At 40.7% G+C, this 12,742-nt stretch overlaps 1 protein-coding gene across 1 annotated transcript in view; it reads left to right on the forward strand.

Annotated features, from left to right (window-relative positions):
• ddhd1b (DDHD domain containing 1b) overlaps positions 1-12,742 on the forward strand; it is a 43,287-nt gene that overhangs the window by 15,469 nt on the left and 15,076 nt on the right. Inside the window, exons 2-5 of the mRNA XM_068342921.1 lie at positions 7,568-7,744; positions 9,585-9,713; positions 10,729-10,876; positions 10,955-11,064. Of these exons, the coding sequence (XP_068199022.1) occupies positions 7,568-7,744; positions 9,585-9,713; positions 10,729-10,876; positions 10,955-11,064 (564 nt within the window). The remainder of the gene's footprint in view (positions 1-7,567; positions 7,745-9,584; positions 9,714-10,728; positions 10,877-10,954; positions 11,065-12,742) is intronic.

The raw sequence follows: 12,742 nt of genomic DNA on the forward strand, positions 1-12,742 counted from the left end.
ATACCATCACAATAGTTTTACTCTATGATACCATCACGATAGTGTTAGACTACGATACCATCACGATAGTGTTAGACTACGATACCATCACGATAGTTTTACTCTACGATACCATCACTATAGTGTTAGACTACGATACCATCACGATAGTGTTAGACTACGATACCATCACGATAGTGTTAGACTACGATACCATCACGATATTGTTAGACTACGATACCATCACGATAGTGTTAGACTACGATACCATCACGATAGTTTTACTCTACGATACCATCACGATAGCGTTAGACTACGATACCATCACGATAGCGTTAGACTACGATACCATCACGATAGCGTTAGACTACGATACCATCACGATAGTGTTAGACTACGATACCATCACGATAGTGTTATACTACGATACCATCACGATAGTGTTAGACTACGATACCATCACGATAGTGTTAGACTACGATACCATCACAATAGCGTTAGACTACGATACAATCATGATAGCGTTACACTACGATACCATCACGATAGCGTGAGACTACGATACCATCACGATAGCGTTAGACTACTATACCATCACAATAGTGTTAGACTACGATACCATCACGATAGTGTTAGACTACGATACCATCACGATAGTTTTACTCTACGATACCATCACGATAGCGTTAGACTACGATACCATCACGATAGCGTTAGACTACGATACCATCACGATAGCGTTAGACTACGATACCATCACGATAGTGTTAGACTACGATACCATCACGATAGTGTTATACTACGATACCATCACGATAGTGTTAGACTACGATACCATCACGATAGTGTTAGACTACGATACCATCACGATAGCGTTAGACTACGATACAATCATGATAGCGTTACACTACGATACCATCACGATAGCGTGAGACTACGATACCATCACGATAGCGTTAGACTACGATACCATCACAATAGTGTTAGACTACGATACCATCACGATAGTGTTAGACTACGATACCATCACGATAGTGTTAGACTACGATACCATCACAATAGTGTTAGACTACGATACCATCACAATAGTTTTACTCTATGATACCATCACGATAGTGTTAGACTACGATACCATCACGATAGTGTTAGACTACGATACCATCACGATAGCGTTAGACTACGATACCATCACGATAGTGTTAGACTACGATACCATCACGATAGTGTTAGACTACGATACCATCACGATCGTGTTAGACTACGATACCATCACGATAGTGTTAGACTACGATACCATCACGATAGTTTTACTCTACGATACCATCACTATAGTGTTAGACTACGATACCATCACGATAGTGTTAGACTACGATACCATCACGATAGTGTTAGACTACGATACCATCACGATATTGTTAGACTACGATACCATCACGATAGTGTTAGACTACGATACCATCACGATAGTTTTACTCTACGATACCATCACGATAGCGTTAGACTACGATACCATCACGATAGCGTTAGACTACGATACCATCACGATAGCGTTAGACTACGATACCATCACGATAGCGTTAGACTACGATACCATCACGATAGTGTTATACTACGATACCATCACGATAGTGTTAGACTACGATACCATCACGATAGTGTTAGACTACGATACCATCACGATAGCGTTAGACTACGATACAATCACGATAGCGTTACACTACGATACCATCACGATAGCGTGAGACTACGATACCATCACGATAGCGTTAGACTACGATACCATCACAATAGTGTTAGACTACTATACCATCACGATAGTGTTAGACTACGATACCATCACGATAGTGTTAGACTACGATACCATCACAATAGTGTTAGACTACGATACCATCACAATAGTTTTACTCTATGATACCATCACGATAGTGTTAGACTACGATACCATCACGATAGTGTTAGACTACGATACCATCACGATAGCGTTAGACTACGATACAATCACGATAGCGTTAGACTACGATACCATCACGATAGCGTTAGACTACGATACCATCACGATAGCGTTAGACTACGATACCATCACAATAGTGTTAGACTACGATACCATCACGATAGTGTTAGACTACGATGCCATCACGATAGTGTTAGACTACGATACCATCACAATAGTGTTAGACTACGATACCATCACAATAGTTTTACTCTATGATACCATCATGATAGTGTTAGACTACGATACCATCATGATAGTTTTACTCTACGATACCATCACGATAGTGTTAGACTACGATACCATCACGATAGTTTTAGACTACGATACCATCAGGATAGCGTTAGACTGCGATACCATCACGATAGTGTTAGACTACGATACCATCACGATAGTTTTACTCTATGATACCATCACGATCGTTTTACTCTACGATACCATCACGATAGTTTTAGTCTACGATACCATCACGATAGCGTTAGACTACGATACCATCACGATAGTGTTAGACTACGATACCATCACGATAGTTTTACTCTACGATACCATCACAATAGTGTTAGACTACGATACCATCACGATAGTTTTACTCTACGATACCATCACGATAGCGTTAGACTACGATACCATCACGATAGTGTTAGACTACGATACCATCACGATAGTGTTAGACTACGATACCATCACGATAGTTTACTCTACGATACCATCACGATAGCGTTAGACTACGATTCCATCCCGATAGTGTTAGACTACGATACCATCACGATAGTGTTAGACTACGATACCATCACGATAGTGTTAGACTACGATACCATCACGGTAGTGTTGGACTACGATACCATCACGATAGCGTTAGACTATGATACCATCACGATAGCGTTAGACTACGATACCATCACGATAGTGTTAGACTACGATACCATCACGGTAGCGTTGGACTACGATACCATCACGATAGCGTTAGACTATGATACCATCACGATAGCGTTAGACTACGATACCATCACGATAGTTTTACTCTACGATACCATCACGATAGCGTTAGACTACGATACCATCACGGTAGCGTTAGACTACGATACCATCACGATAGTGTTAGACTACGATACCATCACGATAGTGTTAGACTACGATACCATCACGATAGTGTTAGACTACGATACCATCACGATAGTTTTACTCTACGATACCTTCACGATAGTGTTAGACTACGATACCATCACGATAGTTTTACTCTACGATACCATCACGATAGCGTTAGACTACGATACCATCACGGTAGCGTTAGACTACGATACCATCACGATAGTGTTAGACTACGATACCATCACGATAGTGTTAGACTACGATACCATCACGATAGTGTTAGACTACGATACCATCACGATAGTTTTACTCTACGATACCATCACGATAGCGTTAGACTACGATACCATCACGGTAGCGTTAGACTACGATACCATCACGATAGTGTTAGACTACGATACCATCACGATAGTGTTAGACTACGATACCATCACGATAGTGTTAGACTACGATACCATCACGATAGTGTTAGACTATGATACCATCACGATAGTTTTGCTCTACGATACCATCACGATAGCATTAGACTACGATACCATCACAATAGTGTTAGACTACGATACCATCACGATAGCGTTAGACTACGATACCATCACGATAGTGTTAGACTACGATACCATCACGATAGTGTTAGACTACGATACCATCACGATAGTGTTAGACTACGATACCATCACGATAGTGTTAGACTACGATACCATCACGATAGTTTTACTCTACGATACCATCACTATAGTGTTAGACTACGATACCATCACGATAGTGTTAGACTACGATACCATCACGATAGTGTTAGACTACGATACCATCACGATAGTGTTAGACTACGATACCATCACGATAGTGTTAGACTACGATACCATCACGATAGTTTTACTCTACGATACCATCACGATAACGTTAGACTACGATACCATCACGATAGCGTTAGACTACGATACCATCACGATAGCGTTAGACTACGATACCATCACGATAGCGTTAGGCTACGATACCATCACGATAGTGTTAGACTACGATACCATCACGATAGTGTTATACTACGATACCATCACGATAGTGTTAGACTACGATACCATCACGATAGTGTTAGACTACGATACCATCACGATAACGTTAGACTACGATACAATCACGATAGCGTTAGACTACGATACCATCACGATAGCGTTAGACTACGATACCATCACAATAGTGTTAGACTACGATACCATCACGATAGTGTTAGACTACGATACCATCACGATAGTGTTAGACTACGATACCATCACGATAGTGTTAGACTACGATGCCATCACGATAGTGTTAGACTACGATACCATCACGATAGTGTTAGACTACGATACCATCACAATAGTTTTACTCTATGATACCATCACGATAGTGTTAGACTACGATACCATCATGATAGTTTTACTCTACGATACCATCACGATAGTGTTAGACGACGATACCATCACGATAGTTTTAGACTACGATACCATCACGATAGCGTTAGACTGCGATACCATCACGATAGTGTTAGACTACGATACCATCACGATAGTTTTACTCTACGATACCATCACGATCGTTTTACTCTACGATACCATCACGATAGTGTTAGACTACGATACCATCACGATAGTGTTAGACTACGATACCATCACGATAGTGTTAGACTACGATACCATCACGATAGTTTTACTCTACGGTACCATCACAATAGTGTTAGACTACGATACCATCACGATAGTTTTACTCTACGATACCATCACGATAGCGTTAGACTACGATACCATCACGATAGTGTTAGACTACGATACCATCACGATAGTGTTAGACTACGATACCATCACGATAGTTTACTCTACGATACCATCACGATAGCGTTAGACTACGATACCATCCCGATAGTGTTAGACTACGATACCATCACAATAGTGTTAGACTACGATACCATCACGATAGTGTTAGACTACGATACCATCACGGTAGCGTTGGACCACGATACCATCACGATAGCGTTAGACTATGATACCATCACGATAGCGTTAGACTACGATACCATCACGATAGTGTTAGACTACGATACCATCACGGTAGCGTTGGACTACGATACCATCACGATAGCGTTAGACTATGATACCATCACGATAGCGTTAGACTACGATACCATCACGGTAGTTTTACTCTACGATACCATCATGATAGCGTTAGACTACGATACCATCATGATAGTGTTAGACTACGATACCATCACGATAGTGTTAGACTACGATACCATCACGATAGTGTTAGACTACGATACCATCACGATAGTTTTACTCTACGATACCATCACGATAGTGTTAGACTACGATACCATCACGATAGTTTTACTCTACGATACCATCACGATAGTGTTAGACTACGATACCATCACGATAGTGTTAGACTACGATACCATCACGATAGTGTTAGACTACGATACCATCACGATAGTGTTAGACTACGATACCATCACGATAGTTTTACTCTACGATACCATCACGATAGCGTTAGACTACGATACCATCACGATAGCGTTAGACTACGATACCATCATGATAGCGTTAGACTACGATACCATCACGATAGTGTTAGACTACGGTACCATCACGATAGTGTTAGACTACGATACCATCACGATAGTGTTAGACTTCGATACCATCACGATAGCGTTAGACTACGATACCATCACGATAGCGTTAGACTACGATACCATCACGATAGCGTTAGACTACGATACCATCACGATAGCGTTAGACTACGATACCATCATGATAGCGTTAGACTACGATACCATCACGATAGCGTTAGACTACGATACCATCACGATAGTGTTAGACTACGATACCATCACGATAGTTTTAGACTACGATACCATCACGGTAGCGTTGGACTATGATACCATCACGATAGCGTTAGACTACTATACCATCATGATAGCGTTAGACCACGATACCATCACGATAGTGTTAGACTACGATACCATCACGATAGCGTTAGACTACGATACCATCATGATAGCATTAGACTATGTCACCACCATCATGATACCGTTAGACTACGATACCATCACGATAGCGTTGGACTATGATACCATCACGATAGCGTTAGACTACGATACCATCACCATAGCATTAGACTATGACACCACCATCACGATAGTGTTAGACTATGATACCATCACGATAGTGTTAGACTATGATACCATCATGATAGTGTTAGACTACGATACCATCACGATAGCGTTAGACTACGATACCATCACGATAGCGTTAGACTACGATACCATCATGATAGCGTTAGACTACGATACCATCACGATAGCGTTAGACTACGATACCATCACGATAGTGTTAGACTACGATACCATCACGATAGTTTTAGACTACGATACCATCACGGTAGCGTTGGACTATGATACCATCACGATAGCGTTAGACTACTATACCATCATGATAGCGTTAGACCACGATACCATCACGATAGTGTTAGACTACGATACCATCACGATAGCGTTAGACTACGATACCATCATGATAGCATTAGACTATGTCACCACCATCATGATACCGTTAGACTACGATACCATCACGATAGCGTTGGACTATGATACCATCACGATAGCGTTAGACTACGATACCATCACCATAGCATTAGACTATGACACCACCATCACGATAGTGTTAGACTATGATACCATCACGATAGTGTTAGACTATGATACCATCATGATAGCGTTAGACTACGATACCATCACGATAGTTTTACTCTACGATACCATCACGATAGCGTTAGACTACGATACCATCACGATAGTTTTACTCTACGATACCAACAAAATAGAAGGAATTAGACTATGAGGTGATCACAATAGTATCCATTACTATCTTACTGCTATCAAAATACCACCTGCTGTCCTATGAGCACAATATTCCCTACTACTGAACTACTGTTAAAATAATGACTACTCTACTCCTATCATAATAAGGCTTTCTGTTTTATTAGTACAATTGGTGCACAACTAGCAAAATATATATCATTTAATAAATAATTACTCACACACACGCACGCACGCACGCACGCACACACACACACACACACACACACACACACACACACACACACACCTCCCTACTGCACAATGCTATGTGCAGATAGTTTCAATAAGATAAATATAATCTATGCTGTTATTGTTGCAGCAACTTTTCGTCCATCTCCTATTATTATACGTACTACTAGTTGCCAATGACATAGTAGATGTTGCCAAACTAAGTTATGCTATTTTTTTCACTTTCTATATTTAGAGAGTATAGAGTATAGAGTATAACTTTATTAATCCCTTGAAGGGGTTTTGTCAGGGAAATTAACAATTTCTGTCTATCTATTTATCTATCTATTTATTTATTTATTTAAAAATGAACGATTTATTTGTGTGCATACATATTCCTGAGACCAACTTAATCTTTTAAATTGTGTGAAAAGTTATGTGGTTTTCTACAGAGCAAGACCGTATTCCTGTGATGAGGGGTCAGTGGTTTATTGATGGAACGTGGTTTCCCCTGGAGGAGGATGAGAGTGACCTCATCGAGATGGAGCACCTTAATCGTTTCTGGGGGCACCAGATGAAGGACACCTATGACATAGAGGTGGTTCCTACCACGGTGGACTGCAAGGATGGTAAGGGATGGAAAGCAGAGTGTAGATAACAGGAAGAGTGTGTGTACAACAAATGTAATTTTTTCCCCAAGAATGTCCCAACAAGTGGGATGTATTTGTGAGTTAGCAGAACTAAGTTGTGATCAGATCTGCCTGGGGGAGGAAGGGCTGTGGTGCTGTTTGCATCCCTGGTGTTTGCATACAGCAGGTCCAAAGATTTTTCTGGTGGAACAGTCAACATACTGGTGGAAGGTGGGCAACAGGTGGTCCAGGGAAACATGATCAAAGTCACCAGTAACCACTGCAAAGGCATTTGGGTGCTGGGTCTGGACGCTGGCAAATACGGAGGGGATGACATCTCAGGCAGTCAGTGTGTCAGCTGACATGGGTATGTCGATCACCATCAGAACTCCTGAAGCAGGTAATATGGTGGTATTCCACAGTAAACAGTTCAGTGTCCGGGCTACAGTGATGTTCTCTCACATGCACGTGTCTGGGATCGACCACCTCCCACTGCCAAACAGTGTAATCCCTCCTCCCTTCCTCTTACCGCTGCGAACAACGTCTCTGTCCCACGAACAACATTGGAGCCTGTTACGCTTTTTTCCGGGACGTGGGACTGCAGCCATGTCTCAGTGAAATACATCACGCTACACTCACGATATTCCCTCTGGGTTTTAATCAGAGCGGCGAGCTGGTCTTCCTCACCAGGGACCTAACCTTCCCTTGATGGTAGCTGGTACCGCTGGGTGGAACCTCTTCTTCTTCCCCCTCAGCCCGGCCCCAGCTCTGCGCCCCCGGTGCCTCGTCCGCTTTGCTCTAGGCTGCAGCACAGATCTACACAGCGCCATCATCTGGCATCAACAATGCACTCACCGTGGTGCCTGTGCCCCTTGGTCACCATGGGTTCAAAAGTACAAAAAGTGTAGAAAAGACATGCAGAAAAATTTAAACAAGAGAAAAAGTTATCTTATGTGATTTGGCAACAACGGGTAGAAACACATAGATGACAGTACAGATATGAAAGAGAAAGGTTACAAAAACAAAGAAAACACAAAGCTACCGCAACAGACGCCACCTAGAACGGCGCCATTAGTAGAGGGCCTCAAGGGATTTCCTGCACCTCATCCACAACTTCCTGGTCATCGATATACAAGTAATGTCCTCCAACCCACTCCCCTGTGTATTGGAGACATGCTTTTCAGTCACCTAAGTCAAACCCATATCTGGCTAAGGGTAATACTTAAGCTAGCAATAGCATTATCACCTTTACTGAAGGTGATATGAAGTTTGGTATTTTGGCCGTTGGCATTTACCCTTGCTTGTTGGGTTGTTTCATCACTAAGCCTGCATACCCTGTCATCCTAATCCTGCCACCATCATATCTTACACATAGTTAACGTACGGCAGGTTTGACTGACATTAAATATCAAGCTGACATTTTATCCAAAGTGGTTCAGCAGTGCTTCAGAATGAGGTTACATTAAGTCAAATAAACAATTATTAACATAGTGTTACTAAGTAATACATTGAGAGTTATTTAATATCAAGTAATAGTTGTTATTTTACATTACATTGAGCTACATTTAGTTAAATTTATTAGTTACATCTGGCTCTTGGAGGACAACCATTATGATGATGTGGCCCTCAGTGAAAATTAGTTTGACAACCCCGATGTAGAGGGTTACATTTGTCTCATCTACAAGAAAATGGTTGGATGGATGGATGGATGAATGCCATCTTCCTCAGGGAGCATGTGAGGACAGTCTGCATCTCTCAAACCCTATTTTTTCATATTGATCAAATCAATACGTGTGATGTCACTGAAGTTCACTGTGATTACTGTGAATTTTTCTCCCAGCAATCCACAGCCTGAAGCTGAGCAGGAATCATGTGGACTGGCACAGTGTGGACGAGGTTTACCTGTATAGTGATGCCACCACCTCCAAGATTGCTCGCACAGTCACTCAGAAACTCGGCTTCTCCAAAGGTAATAAACCACCTTCATGATGTTGTGGTGAACCCACACGTTTTCTTAACGGCATGAAGATTTGGTCTTAAAATATTCTTAGTAATAGGTCTTACATTGAATCATATTTATTTATACAGCACTCCATAAAACATAGTCTTTTTTAATATTTTTTTGCCACCTTTGTAATGGAAGCTAAGGACAGTATTTGTAGGAAAGTACATACATGTACTTTAAAAAGCACAAAAACAATAGCAAGTTTTTTTTTTCTTTTCAAATACAAAGCATGACAAAACAAATACAAAATTAAAATATATTAAAATATCTGAAAAAAACAAAGACAAGAAAACGTCTTTAAAATCTGTTTGGAAAAAAGTGTTTTTAAAGAGGTTACTGTTTTTTGTCCAAAGAAGAACAATTTCTGAAAGCAATGCTGTTGAGCAATACTTGTTTAATGAATGGTGTGAAATCTGTAGCGCTGCGTCCAACAGACAACTTGAACTCCTAGCTTTAAGTATACATAAGCACACAACAAGCCTTATTTTTATTAATTATCAAATGGTGACATATTTAAAGTGCAGAAATCTTCTTCATGTTGATGCTGCTGTACCTTCAGCCCCACCAGGACCTCAGCACCCACCATACAGGTTGTGGGTTTTTTTCCATCAGGTCTCAATAATACAATAAAAAAAAATCTTCAAGGAGTGTCTGATAACATTTCTAATGGTTCATTAAGCAAACAAACAACTTGTGTCAGCAGCTGTAACAACCCATAATGGTGCTCTTGACTCCACTCAAAATCACCTTCGCTGTCATTGATCTGACAGGAATTTTAGAACCTCAATTTCCCAACCAGTCAGTCAGAACCTAGAAAGGCTCTTGGTGAAGAACTGTCCATCCCCAACCAGGAGTTAAACTGTTCCACTATTCAGGGATTGAAAGTCATGTTTGCCACAAAAGGTTTAAAAGGGTCAGCAGCAGCTCAGTCCACTAAGTCTGGGGCAGTGCTGTAGCCATGTTCATCTGCTGTCCTCAGCCTCCAGCAGTGGGACACGCCTCCATCGGGGGTATGTAGAAGAAGCTGCGCCTGAGGATAGCCCTCCTGAAACCACCCATATCGTGTTTGTGGTGCATGGAATTGGCCAGAAGATGGATCAGGGTCGCATCATCAGGAACACCAGCATGTGAGAGGGTTTCTCAGTGTGTTACACCATCCTAGAGAATGAATGACATTACTGTACTGAGAGGTCTTGTGTTGGCAGGATGAGAGATGCTGCCAGGAAGATGGAGGAGAAGCACTTCTCTGATCGCTCCACAGAGCATGTGGAGTTCCTGCCTGTGGAATGGAGGTCAAAGCTGGCTTTGGATGGAGGTACGCTGCACCTCAAGGCACAGAGAAATGATGCTGTTATTATACCAGCCAATTCTATTTTCATGTTCAGAACTGTGTGTGTAACTCACTTGTAGTTCCATCCCGCTTCAAAGCGGTGATGTATTATAATTGTCAGTGTTCGTGTGTTCGTCCTTCCACTAAATATCTCCATAACCGTTGCAGATAGAAATATGAAATGAAAAGCACATTACTCGGGCAGCAAAGGGGATGAAAATGAGATGAAGACCTTGACCTTGAGAAAACTAGGTTAAGGTAAAACTTAAACTTTTGTACATTTTTTTGAACATATTTCAGGAAGCGGATAAGATAGAAAGACAAAACAAAAGCCGTTATATTCAGGGAGGCAAGGGAATGAAAATTAGATCACAACCTTGAAAAGAAGGTCAAATTTTCACTTTTATACCTTTTTAGGTACACATCTCTGAAACCTGGTAAGATATGATCACAAAACAAAAACAACATTTTCAGGAAGCTAGAGGCACAAAAATGTGTAGGTCAGGGTAAAATGTTGAATTCAGGAGTGTCACGGGATGTTGTAATCTCTGACTACCATGTTACTGTTTTCAACTGAACAAACATGTTACATTTAAAATTGTAGAGAAATCGTAACAATGTTTTAATGTTTTTTTCCTGAAATAGCAAAACAGCATTGAATATCAACATGAGCAACCATATATATACTATAATATATGGTATATAATAACAATATAATATGAATTTCAATTTTACCATCGTATATTTTATATATAAAATGTTTTATTGGCATAATACAGTGTAATTGCAAGAAGCAATGAAAGTAAATTCTTCTGACACACAAAGGCAGCTCCAGTACTTTGACAGAAGGATTGTTGAAGGAAGGCTGAAGGCCTGCTGGATGAAGACCGACTACATCCCTGTCAGACCTCCATTCATCTTGATGTCTGTAATATAACATGTAATATAACATTTAATATAACAATATAACATGTAATATAACAATATAATATGTAATATAACATGAGCCTGGTGGTTTAGGTAATGTGATGGGCTTCCCTACAGAGGACATGTTGGTTGCTGGAAGGTTCTCCTTTGTTTAGTGGTTTTCTGTATAATCAAGTGAATCCTTCAAGGCTTATGAGACACAGTACAGACAGTGATCACACAGTGATAAAGTTAATGGTTAATGAATATGTAATCCTTTACTCTGGTGGTCTCTGAACCAGGCTAACTGCAGAGCGCTGGGGGTCAGTGTCTTTACAAATGGAATGTGCAAATATATATCGGGTTCTTAAATGAAATAATACAGCCTGCTGTCACTCTCCGTTGGAATAAGTGATGTGTTTTGACCTGTGTGTATGGAGCAGAGTATAAAAGGAATGTCCTGCCTGGAGATTAAAACAGTGTAATAAGTAAATAAATATTACTGTTCTGGACTCTGTGGTGAGACCAGCGATGTTGTTTGGTCTAGAGCAGTGGTTCTTAACCTTTTTGGACCTACCGGACCCCACCAGTTTCATATGCGCATTCACCGAACCCTATTTTACTGTAAAATAAAATATCATTCTTTTCAAAGTCAAGACATAGTTTTCTACTGGTACACAAAATGAACTCACAACAAATTACATACCTGCAATCAGTGTGACTTCTGCTGTTGCCTTTGAGACACCAGTTCAGATAT

The sequence above is a fragment of the Antennarius striatus genome, chromosome 19 (assembly GCF_040054535.1).
Source record: "Antennarius striatus isolate MH-2024 chromosome 19, ASM4005453v1, whole genome shotgun sequence".
Lineage (NCBI taxonomy): Eukaryota > Metazoa > Chordata > Actinopteri > Lophiiformes > Antennariidae > Antennarius > Antennarius striatus.